Source organism: Nipponia nippon, unplaced genomic scaffold, assembly GCF_047370975.1.
Source record: "Nipponia nippon isolate SJK-2023a ecotype South Korea unplaced genomic scaffold, ASM4737097v1 scaffold_4, whole genome shotgun sequence".
NCBI lineage: Eukaryota > Metazoa > Chordata > Aves > Pelecaniformes > Threskiornithidae > Nipponia > Nipponia nippon.
In genome coordinates, this window is record NW_028262358.1 from 38,648,349 (window position 1) to 38,665,388 (window position 17,040).

The window sequence follows — 17,040 nt, forward strand, 5'->3', positions numbered from 1 at the left end:
GCTGGAAGTTAGTCTGTTTGGTCATCAATAGTGCATTAACAGCCGTTTTTTAACTCTAGGTTACTGACGATTGTGCGGTTAAGGCACAAACCTGGGAAGAAGCCCCTGAAGCATCACCACATAGTGAACTGCTTCCATCAGGCAGTCTTCAATGCAGCTATGCTACTATAGAGCAACAGTCTGCATGTGATTTGCCTGATAATAAGGATAGTGAATGTGAGGGAAATGGAGAGCTTTTTATATCTCAGAGTAATTTTCAGAGCTTCTAGAAGCTCTACTGATACAGCAAAAATATATATATATATATATCTCATCAAACACTATAGTGGTTCCATTAAGTAGTAACTTAAAATGTAGATGGAAAGATTAAACAAAATTCTAGAACTAGTACCCAGTAAGTCACTACTTTAATAGGCCTGTGAATTAAAACTCAATACCCTTTATGGGTTTGCTCACTATAGCAAATAGCATTATAATTTTTAACTCAATTTTTCTTCCGTTTCTGCTGTAAACAATAGCACAGTGAAACTATTTTACAACTCGGCTTTTACAGCCAAATGAGTTTTGTTGGAGTTAGACTCAGAAAAGGTGTTAGTTCCTACAGTTACGTTTTGACTTCAGACTTCAGGCTTGCTGATAACAGAGAACTCAACGCCGTGTTTGTTGAGGCGATCAATGAGTTTTGTTTTAGAGAAGGCAGCTCCCGGAGAATATACACCACCCCTGTCAAGGAAAATCGAAAGAGAAAAACATTAGTGGTACAGCAACTGAATGACGACCCCTTTTTTTGAAGTCAAAGATGTGCCTTCCTGCCTAAGAAAGAAAAAGCCACTTTGTCCCACAGGACAGCATATGAGGAATTTGGCAAGCTGGTTATAGTCAGAGGTTCGCTTCTGCATCCAAACTCAATAGAAACCATTCCATTAACTAAAAATATAGACACCAAAGCAACAGATGCGGCAAAAGCATTACCAAAAACCTACGACTACATCCTTTCAAACTGAAAGGCAGATGAAGAGTAAGCGGCTTTAGATCAGCTTGTGGTGAAGTATCTCCCTTGCACAGCCATTTGTGTGAAGTAACACAGAAATCCACAGGGTTCCAAGATCTGCGTTTTCCAAGAGAAACATACGCACACAGAAGCTTTAAGGCAGACTGAGCTGTTCTACATGGGCAAGTACTTACTGCTTAGGCAGACAAGCTGCATCTTCCAGAAGAGACAGAGCTGCTTGAACCATTAAAACTGATGTAGTAACATAGCCAGGCTCTGACAAAAAAAAACAAACAACGTACGCTGTGTTAAAATGTAGACTCCATCTTGCTCTTACCTACAGCATGCTGAAGAATCATCTCTTCGGCAATGAAACAGCCTTCCCCCTTTAAGAACAGCTTTTTTTACCTGTAGTCATCCCAAGTAGCTGGTGAAGTCCTTAAGATCTAATCTGGACAAACACTGCTTCAAATGCAGGCCTATAACCACACAACAACCATGAGCAATCACCTCACAGTGACAGAGGGCTCTCTGTGACAGCAAGAGCTTTCCCTTTTTAAGCAAGGCTTAAATTCAGACTTTTGCTGTAAGACTGCTGTGTTCAGCTACATCTCTAGTTATTTAAAGAAGCTGTGCTTCACTAACTCCTTTCTGAACATGCATTCTTGCTCTCTCCCAACTTTACTTCAGGTGTCATCTCCCTACAAAGGGATGATCTGAACCCAAGTATGTTCTAGCTAGAAATGATACCGTCCCAGATCTGTTTCAGTTCACTCACAGGGGACTGGAAATAAACAGGTAGCAAGTCCAGGCTGTAACAACTGAAAGCTATCCTTAAAGCACTCTGCAAAAATGAAAATTGGAATGGGGAAGGTCAGAAGGAAAGAGAATGACAGGAACGCAAATGCATTGGCTATCTCCAAAACCCAGTCACAATGAATGCTAGTAGCCAAGGTAATACTCGGTAAAGGCTCTTGTCTTTGTCCATGTTGCAAGTGCTCCTCGAGGGTGGAAGGAATAGCAGCGGAACCACAAACCTATTTTAGAGCAGGGAACACGAGGCAGAAGCCGTTCGCTGCTACTAATGTACACACCTGGTGCTTTCACTTCAGTGCAGATCTTTACATTCGGTTTGCCATTCTGGGGATCTTGCCCCTCACTGTAACCCTCGCCAAAAAAAGTCATTGTAAAAGAGGTTCCGTCAATCTGTAGTGGACAAGACAAGCCTGGTCACCAAAACAGTAACTCACTTATATCACGCAAGCACAAGTAGTAATTACAAGTATTCCATTATGCCAAATACCATGAACTATCTAAACACGAGAGGAGTTACTCTCAGTTATTGCTTAAAAGGTACAACCTAAATTTTTAATCACTTCCACTTTGTTGGAACTCTTATTGTTCTAAAGTCCATCTACTCTCTCAGTGCTTTCAGTCCTGGGTTTTTGCTACTCAGTCTCCCTCTGTCATCACCTTTGACAGACTGAGCGCCGTGAGCCACCCAGGTAAATACATCAGACCCAGCAACACGAGCCGCTTTTTCCTCACAGGAGTTCCACCTACTTTGTTGTCTAATAGCAGAAGGCATGATTATTCAAATAGTCAAAGCTATCTGAACAGGCACACACTATGTGCATTTAGAAATTATTTCTTTGAGACTAAGCAGCTGACTCCAGGTTACTATTTCACCATTACCATAACAGATTTCTTCAATAATCATGATGGAAAACACTCAGTTACCTGTTTCTGGGTTGGTCCTTTCTTCGTGAAGCGTCCGGCAGAGAAAAATTCCGGGTACTATATAGCAACGGGGGGGATAGGGAGGGAGGGGAAAAAAAAAAAAAAAAAAAAAAAGACCAACAGTTAGCTGGGGGCGGGGGTGGGGGGGGGGGCAGGAACTCCAAACACTTAACTCTTCTGTGTTTTGAACACTTACTTTTATCAGAAGTTTTCTTCCAAAGCTAAACTTCACAAGAAGAAGAAATAAAATGCCAGCAAACATCAGCTTGATAACAGAGCCAAGACCACCTATGTTCACATAAGCACCATACTGCACCTGAGGCAAAAACATATTTCCAGTGATAGAATTTACATTAAAGTTTTTGCATCAATTCATTTGGAAAAACAAATCTACCTCCAAATTCGCATGCGGTTGTTTGACACAAGAGAGCGTTGTTCAAATAGGGCCTTAAACAATTGTCTTCGTTCTCTGACTGATGCTTCACTTTACAATTCATCATGAGAAGACAATGTAACTACAGAATGGCGAGGGAGCGAGCATGGTAAACAAGAGTGGAAAACTTTAAAGAAAGATGTGTTTTGGTATCCGATTTCAGGCTTCTTTCCCAAGATCTTCCTTTCCTCCTCTTTGTGCTTTAGTTCAAGAGAAACAGAGACCTTACTTGAGAATTCTGGAATAGCAATGGCATGCCTTTCACATTACTAGTTCCCAAGTACATTTTTAGAGTGCTATCTCACCTTCACTTCCCAACTGATGGCTGTGATTCTGCACGGCTGTCATACAGATTGTTGGTGCTGGTCTCCTCTCAGGAAACCACGGGAAACAAAACCTAAACACCTTTTCCACCACCACCACCACTTCACATTGCCTTTACTCTGCACACCAGAGACCCAAGCATCAAAGAAGTCTCCAGATACAAATGAGCAGCACGTGAACGCTTTCTCAGAATGTTTACTACTCTACAGTGACCTGACTATAGTTACACAGACTACAGTTACGATGCTCTAGAAGCTCTACTGACACAACAAAAAAAGCCTCTGCACAGGAACAGAATTTAATCTGTTGATCGTTCCCAAAAATCATGAAGCCTACCTTTCAAATACTTCTGTGACTCAAGGCTTCCATTCCCTACAAATACATAATCAGAAATCAGACAGCATGAGAACCCTACAAGAGGCTCTCGTCACTATTATGCTAGCACCAATAAGCAAGCTCATCAGGCAGGGTATCGAGTAGTACGAGACAGGCCAGTGCACCCAGAAGAACCTGGACCACATCAGGTCAAGCAGCTTCCAAAGGTGGTCAAGAGAACAAGCCGCCTTCTTTACAGAAGCAAAAGCACGTCACAGGTCATTACTATTAACCTAACTCCAGAAATGCTACCACACAGATCTGCACTAAGAACAGTTATCACATAAAGGAAAGATTTGTTGAAAATGGTAATAAAGACACAGTATACTAAGAACAGTAACTTACAGGTGTTTCCTGAAACTCTGTGTACAAATAACGCTGAGACCGTTTCACAACAGAAACATCAGATCCCATGAATGGCATGGAGTACTGTCTGAATTCCCGATTGTAAAACACAAGTCCTCTGCAAATGGGAAAAAAAAAAAGTCAGAGAAAACGTTCACGTGTTCACGCAAACTGAAAGAAACGGATCGTAACGGCCCTACCAATACTGGCTTTTCCTCAAGCATTTTTATGACATTCTCTCTTTTCACTTAAAGCAAACCTTTCCAAATTTATCCCTGCCTCAACTCAAAATTCCATGCACTACAGCAAGGATGGATTTCATCATCAAAATAACATTCTTCTCACATTTCTTTTCTCCATTCTGCTGACCACCTCTGAAATCAAAAGTCTGCCATGTCACTAGAAGTCTTTTAGAACAAGTTAACTTTGAGAGCCAGTAAATGCTGGGATATGTTCTTTTTTCAGTAAAATACGAACAAGTCAGTAAGACCAAACTTATCTTCAATTCTACTAGACGAGCATCGATGTGTTCATGCTATACTAACGTCCTAAATGCATCTTTTTAGTATTTAAACAATACGTTAACAACCTATATAATAAACACTGGAACTGTGAGAAGACAGCATGTTTCACATCTTACACTTCTTATACCTTCTTTTAAGTTTTGCACCAACTACTGGAACAGGGGCATATCCTATCTTTTTTCGAAGCTTCCTCAGGTTGTCTTGATCCATAAAGCCATAAACAGCTGACTTCCAGGTCCCATCATGTATACGAGCACCCTGGTGACATACCATGAAACAGTAATTAATTCAGCATCTAAAGGTTTCATGTATTATTTTAATAAGGACCTTAGGAATTACTACATATATTACACATTATTACAATTATTACATATATGTAGTAGGATTACATGCATTGAAGTACATTGACACACTGTGCATCTGTGGTAGTTTACTTGCGTGTGAATCCCTCCCACACCTCTGCAAAAACTAAGTCTTTCTTGAAACAGCTTAACACAACAAACTTTGGGTAGACAGCCTATGCACACGAACCTTACAAAAGGGTGTTTGCTTGGGATACTTTTGTTAGCTCCTGAAGTTCTCAGACTCATCATCAAAGAACCACCAGCTTCTTCCCTGGTCTCAATTAATGTAACGACAGTTATTCTAATGGGCTACGGCGATGTTATCACAAATACCTCTGAGTTTCCAAGAAGGTGTAAGCCAACTAACCTCAGGCCCAGATTTCACCGTCAGGAAGCTTTCCACAGCGGTTAAGGTACCTTTAAGGGAGGAGAAAACATTACTTGGCATATAGAACAGAACAGGCAATTTCAGTTGGAATGGACCTATGACCATCGTCTACTCCAACTGCCAATACACAGCCGTTAGTTCCCAAAGGCAGAGTACACTCTGGTAGATTCAAATAGCAGGCCACTGACATTATCAGTTGAAAAGGCAGAGTCACATCTTTACCTCAAAGTAAAATAAACTAAGTTCCATGGCTAGTTTAGTTAGCAAGTATCAAACTTCTTACGTAAAGTACCTCAATAAGGGTCGCTAATATTAAATATTAACTTCACTCATTACGTTTTTCATTTCTCTTACCTAGTGAATGTGGTAATGTAAATAATCAAGGAAAAAAAAAGGAAAAGGCTATCAAGAGCCATATTCAGCTTTCCTCCAAGTTTCAAAAGAAAGGATGATGTAGGCTGTGAAAACTGAGACAGACTTAGGGATTTTGGTAGACCTTAACTACAAAAAAAACCCCCAAAAAACAAAAAACAAAAAACACCACCACAAACCAAACCCACAAAAAACCCAAAACACACAAGATATCCTAAACCACTGAATTTTAGCATAGCTTGTGTTTTGCAAAGAATGCTTAGTTGTGGTGAACAGCAAACAAACCAACTCCTCCCAATTCTGCTTTGGTTTGCCTTGCTCAGTTCCTTCTGAGATTGGAAAATGGCACTTGTATGGGCAAATTTCAATGCAGCAAGCAACTGCATAGAGAGGTGATAATACCATAAAGTCAAAATAGGAAGAGAGAAAAGACATCTGCATTCAAAACAAGTATCAGACATCAAATTATAACCCCATGAGCAACCAGATACTCATTTCCATGCCTCTTTCTCCCTCCCGTCCGATCCAGGTTACGCTTCCTTAAACTCAACGTTGATGATACACTCCAATGTAAAGCAACCCCACTTAACAGCAGTTTTAATAGCATATAAAAGCAAAACATGTGGATACTCTTATCTGCCCTTCCAAATGAACGTCAGACCTGACGAACAAGGTAACCTCATTTGAGATTAGGATCAAGTACTACTCGCACAGAATTAAATCATCTCACATCTTTTCTCAAATGTATTTATCCTCTTTCAGTTACTGTCTAGCTGCTCCTAAAGCAAAAGGCACCGCGTGGCACTGTCTGTCCACTTACACTCGTACAACGGCTTCTCAGTGCTTGCGGTAGAAAAAGAAAACTTACAAAACCTGATTGCCCGCTAATTTGCAACCCCTCTCCTGCAGCCTTCCTCTCCCCACTGTCTCTTCCCTACAAGATTCGCACTGCAGAAGAGGCAGCGCGCCGAGGCTTGCCTAGGGATGTCCACGCACTGGCTGAACAGCCCGCTGCTGCCGACCGAAGGTTCTGGTCTCGCAGTGAGCAACGTTACCTTGAATCCCTCCGCTACCTCACGACCAATCTTCTCCAGTCTAACGGGAACAGGATTTACTTTTAAATTTTTATCTACCAGATTTGGTTGAAACTGGTCCGCTGGTAAAGGCACGCAAAAAGAGGCACCGAAAGAGTTTCCACATAAGCACTGCTGCTTTAGGAAACCAGGTGAAAGCAGCATCTGCATTTCTTTTTCAGCATAAGGTCACGCTTAACTTTAAGTCACCTTGCAACTTGTCTCTGGTGTACAGTACTCCCATATCGGCTGGTATAGAGTCAAAGCCACAGCTTCCAACGACATAGACCCCCTTCTCCGCAGCTTTTTCGTTGTATTTCAGGTACATTCCTTCCAGAAACTAAAACACAGTCAGAACAAATATTTTAAGCAGAATGCCATATTTGGCCATACCCAATATCAGCCACCAGTGCTTATACTGTCATATCATAGCCCCCTACGTACTTCACACCCCTTACAAGCATCTTTAAGACAGATACACGATATGCCTGTTTTATGGTACGAAAGCGTCACAGCAACGCAAGGAAACGTGATCTACGCAAAATTCCTACGTAGACTCACAACCGAGGCTTCCAGCGGAGTTCAAAAATTTTGGATTTCCAGAGAGAACCTGAGAGCCTCTTGTCTAAAAGTAAGAGAGCTATACAACTCATACACATTAATGTGCTTAAAATACTTAATGCATCTTAAAACCCTAGGTCAGTAGGCAGAATTTGTCTTCACGTTCAAAAACACTAGCAGAAACAGGAAACACACAAAACAAACGCTCCTTTAACAGATCCTTGACATAAGGCAGCATTTTCCTACCGTCGCATACCTGGGGTTCTCCACTGATGTCGATGCAGCTTGCACCATTTTCAACACAAGCTTCTACCACAGGCTCTCCAAAGAACCTATACTGCAGAAGGAAAGACCACCACGCATAACAAAATAAAACGCACACGCCACAGCTCACCCAAAGTGCTCTACCGAAAACACACGTACCTACAATAAAAGCAAACACTTGATGGCTATTGATTTGGCTAAGCGGGGCAAGGACGTAACAGGACTTGTATTTTTTTGGGGGGTGGGGAGAAGGAACAGCGCAACAAACTTCATCGCTGATAACGGAGTCTGCTGCACAGACTACTCCACCGCTATTTCTCTCGTAAGATAAGACCGCCGAGGACAATTTAACGTATCCAATCTCAACTCGCGCTTTTTGCACTCATCAGCATATTCTCTACTTAAATACTCCTCATTTCAAAGACGTTGTCATGACCCAACTTCCAGCTCTCCTACTTTGATCCCCTCCGAGCGCGCCGGCAATATTGCCCCTGCAAGTTTTACAGGGGCCAAGAACTGAAACCGGCGAGGGCACGGGCTTCCTTCCCAGCTCTTGTTTTCAACCCCGGCACCACGCGAAACATCCTGGCCCAACCCAAAACTCTTCCCCACTTTACAGGCACTTTCTTCTGCTGCCTGTGAAAGGCTTAACCGCCCCCCACCACCCGCTCTATTTCCGTGAGACTCGTCCGTGAATGCCACCACCAGAAACCGTGGTGGCAAGTCTTCAGGCGATGACAGGACGCGGGGGCACTCTTGGGTCCGTTTCAAAAGGCTACCTCGCCCCTGGGCGGCTCCTGGAGCTCCGGAGCCCAGCGGCAGGTCTCCCGGCACGGCAGCAGCTCCGAGCGGCGCGCAGCCGAGCCGCACGCAGCCGAGGAGCGGCGGCGGGCGCCGCGGGAGCACCGCCCGCATCACCCCACTCACCGGCCCCACGCAGTTGAGCACCAGCCGGGTCTGCCTCGCCATGGCGGCCAGCGAGGCCGCGTCGCCCACATCGCACAGCAGCACGCCGACCTCCGCCCCGAGCGCCGCCTTCCCTGCGCACCGGAGACCGCCGTCACCGACACCGTCCGCTGCGCCCGCCTCCTCCCTCCCCGGGCCCAGCCGCCACCTCCCCGGCGCAGCCCCGCGGGCGAGGAGCTTGCCCCGCTTCGCCCCCGGCCCTTCCCCTCACGCCCGCCCGCGGGCGGCTCCCACCGGGCGGGGCCGGGACACCGGCGACATCGGCCGTCCCCGGACAGCGCCACGGCGCTGCGCCACTCGGCCCCCCGCCGCGGCCCGCACCCAGCCTCTCGGCCGCCCACTCCAGCGCCGCCTGCAGCTTCTCCCGGCTCCGCCCGGCCACGGCCCAGCGCCGGCCGCCGCGCAGCTCCCCGCCGGCCGCCGCCCGCGCCACCTGCTCCACCACGAACTGGCCGGTGAAGCCCGAGGCCCCGAACACCACCAGCTCGTAGGGCCGCTCGGGCGCCCCACCACCGCCGCCAGCCGCCATGAGGAGAGGAGCCGCCGCGCTACCGGTCAGCGCCAGGCAGCCGCTGGTACCGTGCGGCCCCGCCCGGGTCCCGCCCCTCGCTGGCGGGGGCGGTGCGCGAGGCCCGCTCGACGGCGGCCGTTACGGCCGTTGCGGCGACAGGGGGCTGGCGGTGCCGAGCCGCGGGCGGGGCTCCGGGCCGGCCGGGCCCGGCGGCGGCACAGCCCCGCCCCGCTCCCAGCGCAGACCTGCGGCCCGCCGGTGCCTCGGCCGCTGCCGGGGGAGAAGCGACCTTTGCTCTCATTCCGGCAGCGAGGAAAGAGGGAGAGGTGCTGCCTCTCCGGGGGTTTTAACGTACCGTGACGAGCAAATAAAAGCATACCGAGATACGGCCAAGGGGTTTCGGAGCCCAGCAGTTCAAGGCACAACATTTGTAGGCAGAGGCCATCGTGACTGGTCCCACAGCAGACATCCTCTCTCCTGATGAGCAGGGCTCATTACTATGGGTTATTGCCCTAAGTGTTTCAGCACAGGTAATGTAGATGAGCTGAGGGCTGTTGCTAGTCAAAAAGAAAACCTTCATTACCTAGAAGTAAAATGAAATCCTCTCTTTCCCCCACAACTCCAGCAGCTATTTGTGTTCCGCTCAACAACAAAAGCTGGAAGTTCCCGTTGCGCTGGGGAGAAGCAGCGACCCCGCAAAGCCACGATGGTAAGGAGCATTCGCGACTGCACGGCGCGGAGAGGTACGGTCGTGTCTCGCTGCTTTTCACAGCCAGGCTGCTCACCTGGGTTCCAGAGGCTCGCAGCAGGTCACGCGGGAAGCAGCTGCCTGAATCCTGCTCACGGGCCCTTTCTCCCCGGGAGCATCTGCCATGTCTGAACCGCTCCTGACAGATGCCTGTCTAACCTGTCTGAAAATCTCTAGTGACACATGCTTTCACGCGGTTCCCCAGGAGTCTCCACCTGCGCTTTGTTGTACATGCGGCTGGAGACAAGAAGCTGGATCTCCACATCCCGTGGTTTCAGCCCCACGCTATTTCTCCTGTTTCTAGGGGACGTTGGTAAAAGATGTAATCCCTGAGGAGCGTGTAAGAAAGACGCTGCAAAGCTGGGAACTTCCATGCCTCTTCTCAGTCTTCCCTAGGTTACAAAGCACTAGTTCTTTTGATCTTTCCTCACAGGCCGCTTCATACATACGTTTTTTCCTGTTCTCCTCTGAATGCTCTCCAGCTGGTTTACCTTTTTCTTGGAATCTAGTCTCCACTACTAGGCCCCACATCCACATTGTCAGTGCTAAATTGATCGAGAAGGTTATGTGATCTGCCAGAATTTACCCCCGTTGCTACAGGCCCCACACATTTGCCTTTTCTTTTTGCAAGCGTCCCATTGCTGATGCACCTGCAGCTCGTGATCTGTTCCACCGCAAAGGCCTTTTCAAATCACTGCTGCCTAGCCAGTCTTTTCCCATCTCAGATTTGTACTGAAGATTAATGATGTCCTTTCTGAATACATTCGAAACATCTCATCGCCCAGGCAGCAGGAGATCCTCACCTCTAAGCATCAGCATCAGCTCCTTGAGCAGTGCTGATGCAGTTGTTTGTAGGCCCATGCTATCAGCTGTACCAGTGAAACGACTCAGTCTAACAACAAACAAAGAGTGGGGGAGGGAAGGACAAAGACCGGTTTTGTGTTCTTTTTTAATCCAGATCATTTTGTTGATCTGATTTACAGAGCAACCCCACAAAACCAGTTTCTTGTGTTTGAGGGCACTGAACATCTCATTAGTCAAGCTGGCCTCTTACTACCTTCCTGTCCTTCCTACACACGGGGAGAATTTCCAGCTAGTACTGTTGAACTCCTCTGAGCTACTTTCCTCTTACGCTCAATGGACCTGCTGTTTACGAACAGACAGGGCCCAGTGGGCAATGTGGTGGTCAGAGGCTGTCTTGGGCTCAGCGACCATGAAATGATAGAGTTTTCCATTCTTGGAGAAGTAAGGAAGGGGGTCAGCAAAACCGCTACCCTGAACTTCAGAAGGGCAGACTTTGGCTTGTTTAGGAGTCTGGTTAACAGAGTCCCTTGGGAGGCAGTCCTGAAGGGCAAAGGAGTCCAGGAAGGCTGGATGTTATTCAGGAAGGAAATCTCAAAGGCACAGGAACAGGCCGTCCCCGTGTGCCGTAAGTCGGCCTGGCTGAACAGAGAGCTTTGGCTGGAACTCAAGAAAAAAAGGAGAGCCTACCGCCTTTGGAAGAAGGGGCAGGTGACTCAGGGGGACTACAAGGGTGTTGTGAGGTTATGCAGGGAGAAGATTAGAAAGGCGAAGGCCCAGCTAGAACTTAAACTGGCCACCGCCATTAAAGATAACAAGAAATGTTTTTACAAATATATCAGCGACAAAAGGAGGGCCAGGGAGAATCTCCCTCCTTTGTTGGATGCGGAGGGAAACTTTGCCACGAAGGATGAGGAGAAGGCTGAGGTACTTAATGCCTTTTTTGCCTCAGTCTTTAATAGTCAGACTGGTCATCCTCAGGGTTTTCAGGCCCCTGAGCTGGGAGATGGAGATAGGATTCAGAATGAAGCCCTGGTTGTCGAAGCGGTGGCAGTCACCGACCTGCTCCTCCACCTGGATGCTCACAAGTCCATGGGGCCAGATGGGCTCCACCCAAGGATACTGAGGGAACTGGCAGAGGAGCTGGCCAAGCCACTCTCCATCATTTAGCAGCAGTCCTGGTCAACCGGGGAGGTCCCAGATGACTGGAAGCTAGCAAACGTGACGCCCCTCTACAAGAAGGGTCGGAAGGAGGATCCGGGGAACTACAGGCCTGTCAGCCTGACCTCGGTGCCGGGGAAGGTCATGGAGCACATCATCTTGAGTGCCATTATGCAGCAAGTGCGGGACAACCGGGGGATCAGGCTCAGCCAGCATGGATTTATGAAAGGGAGGTCCTGCTTGACTAACCTGGTCTTCTATGACACAGTGACCTGCTTAGTGGATGAGGGGAAGGCTGTGGATGTTATCTACTTGGACTTTAGTAAGGCCTTTGACACTGTCTCCCACAGCATTCTCCTGGAGAAGCTGGCTGCTCACGGCTTGGATAAGTGCACTCTGCGCTGGGTTAAAAACTGGCTGGACAGCCGAGCCCAGAGAGTGGTGGTGAATGAAGTCAACTCCAGTTGGCGACCGGTCACGAATGGTGTTCCCCAGGGCTTGGTGTTGGGGCCGGTCCTGTTCAATATCTTCATTGATGGTCTGGATGAGGGGATTGAGTGCACTCTCAGTAAGCTTGCAGATGACACCAAGTTGGGTGGAAGTGTCAATCTGCTGGAGGGTAGGAAGGCTCTACAGAGGGACCTGGACAGGCTGGATTGTTGGGCCGGGGCCAACTGTATGAGATTCAACAAGGCTCAGTGCCGGGTCCTGCACTTGTGTCACAACAACCCCATGCAACGCTACAGGCTTGCAGAAGAGTGGCTGGAGAGCTGCCTGGTGGAAAAGGACCTGGGGGTGTTGGTTGACAGCTGCCTGAACATGAGCCAGCAGTGTGCCCAGGTGGCCAAGAGGGCCAATGGCATCCTGGCTTGTATCAGGAATAGCGTGGCCAGCAGGACCAGGGAGGTGATAGTGCCCCTGTACTCAGCACTGGTGAGGCCGCACCTCAAATACTGTGTTCAGTTTTGGGCCCCTCACTACGAGAAAGACATCGAGGTGCTGGAGCGTGTCCAGAGGAGGGCAACAAAGCTGGTGAAGGGTCTGGAGTACAAGTCCTACAAGGAGCAGCTGAGGGAGCTGGGGTTGTTTAGCCTGGAGAAGAGGAGGCTGAGGGGAGACCTTATCACTCTCTACAACTACCTGAAAGGAGGCTGTAGTGAGGTGGGGGTCGGTCTCTTCTCCCTAGTAACAAGCGATAGGTCGAGAGGAAACGGCCTCAAGCTGCACCAGGGGAAGTTTAGGTTGGATATTAGGAAAAACTTCTTCACCGAAAGGGTAGTCAGGCACTGGAACAGGCTGCCCAGGGAAGTGGTTGAGTCTCCATCCCTGGAGGTATTTAAAAGAAGGGTAGACGTGGTGCTCGAGGACATGGTTTAGTGGTGGACTTGGCAGTGTTAGGTTAACGGTTGGACTCGATGATCTGAAGGGTCTTTTCCAACCTTAACGATTCTATGATTCTATGAATTTTCCTCTTCTGCCACCAGCTCTCAGAAAAAAGCCTGTTTTCTTCAAGGCCGCTGTCTTTGGTCTTCCACTCTCCCTTCTCCTTTGCAAAAGCTTTGAGAAAACATTGCAACAACAAGCAATAGGTGTTTTTTCCTCCAATTTGAAGTTAACAAAAATCGTTATTTCTTCAGACTTTGCGTTAATATTTAAAATTGTTCAGTGACAGGAGACTGTAAGGAGCCTGCAAATTGCAGAGGGATTCTGACATAGCTTGTAGGGCTGCCAGGGACACTCGGCCTGCTTTCTTCATCCCTTTGCTCCAGAAGCTTGCCTCTCTTGCCTTCTCTCCCTCTTCCGTACTTTCTCCTTTCCACATCTAATCCCCTGTCGCTCCCAGAAAACAAGGCCATTTATAAACCTACGACTCTGACTCAACCATTTGTGAAGAATCAGGACTGCACAAGCTTCCTCGGGCCATGTGTGTTTGGTAAGACCCACGCTGTGTTTTTCGGCAGTGGCTTGGCCAGCGCAAGCTGGTGGGCAACGCTGAGAACCCTGTCTCCTCTCAGTGACTGACACTTTACGCCAAACTGGGCAGACTTACCCTGTTTATCAGTCCGCAGCTCTCAAGATTTCCTCTACTCTTTCAATGTCAGCTCTATTTCTTTAAAACAGACCTGTTGGAGCAAGATAATTCCTGTAAACTGCAGCTTACACAAGCAAGAAATCATGCTTTCAGAGCTGCAGAGGGACACCTGAAAACCAACTAGAGGGGCATCAAAACACGAGGCAAACCTGAGGGGTTTTTGCTTATCTAAAATGCCATTATGGTAGCTCCAACTCATTTTTTCTCAAGAGAGACCTGTGGTTGGCAAGTGGAAGAGTTCTGTTTGTACACATCTCCAGTGTCACGCCAGCTCACCGCGTTAAAAAAGAGCAAAAAGCAAAGGCTCTAAGCCAGTTTACATTCCTGCTTGTGAAGCTAACAAGTAGACAGGTAGCTTCCAAAGTAGCAAACATCAAGGCAATGTCAAGACTCTGATTTTAAAGGGAAGGCTTACAGCAGTCTCGACTGAAGGCAAAAGTTAACCTGTCTCCCTAGTCAGTGTTGCCAGTACAGGATTACAAAAATTATTCTGTGGGAAAGTAGTGGGATGTTTTACGGTTTTTCCTTGTCCAATAGGAAGGCAAGAAATACCAGATCTGCTGCCAAGTGCAGTTCTGCAAAGGAGGTTCCCACCTGAGTCAGCTTTAGAAGCTCACAAAAAAAGATGTTGCTCGGGTTTTTTTAAATCTTGTTTTTCAGATTTGAAGGTGCTTATTTTTTCCGTGTGCATCTGCATACAGATACTTAAAGATTTCAGTACTTCATTTAAAGCCTCGTATAGCCAGACTGCCTCAGCTAGAGGTCCCTGCCAGTTTCTTTGGGACAGAGAAGCACACAAGCGCACACACGCACAAGCCATCTCTCTTCAAATTCCTTAAATAAAAAGGGGCATGCCTCCCTTTGCTAGCTTCTCCTGTTCCGCCTGGAGCCTCTGGCAGGATCTGAGGAATCTGTGTAAGCATTTATAAGAGCACCTGTATGTCCCTTCATTTCGTAGAGTAGGTGTTCTGATAAAATCCTCCCTATCAATATTTATATATTTCTTGGACACCAATCGTTGTGGTAAAGTTTTTTATACTCATTTATAACTTTAGGGTACTTTGTTTATTAGCGTGGAAATGCAGATGTTGTTCCATGACTACTTTTTGATTGAAATAATAATAGGGTAGCAGAAAGAGTGCAATATAATGCCAATTGCACAATGCTGTATGAAGGCAATTTTTTTAAACACAACATGGTAATTGTCTTGTACGCCAAAAGATGAAATAAGATCACTGGCTTGCATCGTTGCAAAAGTTACTGCAGAACATAGGAAAAATAGAGCATAAGAGTAGGCAGAGGTGTTGGAAAATAAGGTTGATCAACAATGCATGGATAATTCACTGCAGGGTACGAAGAATTACATGGGTGAGTATATAAGGGATTAAAAAAAAAAAAGCAGGCATCTATGTACCTGCTACAGTTACTCAATACTGTAAGACTCTGAGAACAAATGTTTCTGCAACAAACCCCAGAGTTCTTAGTGCCATGGCGTATCTGATCCTTAATTTATGCAAATATTACTTTATAATCAAGAGGCATTAGGCTCCCAAAAGCCACCCCATACAGAACTTAAGAATTTGTAATAAACCAAACCATTTAGACTGGGACAAAAAAGAGGAGCTTGAAGTTAAAAACTGCAGAGAATCCAACAGAGAGTTGCTTGCCCCATGTGGCAGTTCAGTAATGCTTTATTTATTTTATTTTTATTTTATTTTAAAATTAAAATGTCACCTAACCTTTCTGCAAAAAAAATTAAAATCATAGAATCATAGAATCATTTAGGCTGGATAAGACCTTTAAGATCATCAAGTCCAACTGTTAACCTAATACTGCCAAGTCCACCACTAAACCAGGTCCTCAAGCACCACATCCACACGTCTTTTAAATACCTCCAGGGACAGGGACACAACCACTTCCCTGGGCAGCCTGTTCCAATGATTGACAACCCTTTCAGTGAAGAAATTTTCCTAATATCCAACCTAAACTTCCCCTGGTGCAGCTTGAGGCCATTTCCTCTCATCCTGTCGCTTGGTACTTGGCAGAAGAGACCGCCCCCCACCTTGCTACAGCCTCCTTTCAGGTAGTTGTAGACAGCGATAAGGTCTCCCCTCAGCCTCCTCTTCTCCAGGCTAAACAACCCCAGTTCCCTCAGCTGTTCCTCGTCAGACTTGTGCTCTTGACCCTTCACCAACTTTGTTGCCCTTCTTTGGACACGCTCCAGCACCTCGATGTCTTTCTCGTAGTGAGGGGCCCAAAACTGAACACAGTATTTGAGGTGCTGCCTCACCAGTGCCGAGTACAGGGGGACGATCACTTCACTGGTCCTGCTGGCCACGCTATTCCTGATACAAGCCAGGATGCCATTGGCCCTCTTGGCCACCTGAGCACACTGCTGGTTCATGTTCAGTCAGCTGTTGACCAACACCCCCAGGCCCTTTTCTGCCAGGCAGCTCTCCAGCCACTCTTCTGCAAGCCTGTAGCGTTGCATGGGGTTGTTGTGACCCAAGTGCAGGACCATCTTAATATGTAGGTATACTTATACATATGTAATGTTTATATTGTATACATATATATATTCAGCCAAATAAAAATAATAAATGAACAAAGTTATTTCCACCTATTTTGCTTATTTCTAAATTGGGAGATTACAAAACAAGAGATGGCAGCCTATGACACCTGCAGATTGCACGCTTTTATTTTTTAATAAGCTGTACACACATTTCCATTCATATACAACTTAAAACAATCTCTTAAAAGAAGAAATAAAGGCACCATTGACCCCTAGAAGTACAGCAGAGGTCAAAGCTTTTTGTTGCCACTGGAGTTCAGGCTCTTCATTCAGTATTCACTGCAGTTGTCACTTCTCACACTGAACTTGAAACACTTACAGGTGGGAAAAGACTGATAAATGTACAGTTTTTTCAGTAGATGGAGACCAAACAAGAAAGTGTAGGGAAAGAGCACATTTTTCTGATAACAGTAAATAATAACCAGCGTTGCATTAGAAGGGTCTGTAATAAAAGT

The 17,040-nt window shown here is 46.7% G+C and overlaps 1 protein-coding gene across 1 annotated transcript; it reads right to left on the bottom strand.

Moving 5' to 3' along the window:
* Window positions 1-385: 385 nt before the first annotated feature.
* On the bottom strand, window positions 386-9,333 carry SCCPDH (saccharopine dehydrogenase (putative)). Its single transcript, XM_087776959.1, has 12 exons — window positions 9,022-9,333; window positions 8,662-8,774; window positions 7,727-7,807; window positions 7,120-7,249; window positions 5,444-5,493; window positions 4,860-4,990; window positions 4,209-4,326; window positions 2,928-3,047; window positions 2,732-2,788; window positions 2,086-2,197; window positions 1,186-1,267; window positions 386-723 (listed from the first exon to the last, which is right to left on the bottom strand). Exons 1-12 carry the CDS (start codon window positions 9,227-9,229, stop codon window positions 618-620), a joined length of 1,308 nt encoding a protein of 435 aa, XP_087633085.1. The 5' UTR covers window positions 9,230-9,333; the 3' UTR covers window positions 386-617.
* Between the last annotated feature and the right edge of the window lie 7,707 nt (window positions 9,334-17,040).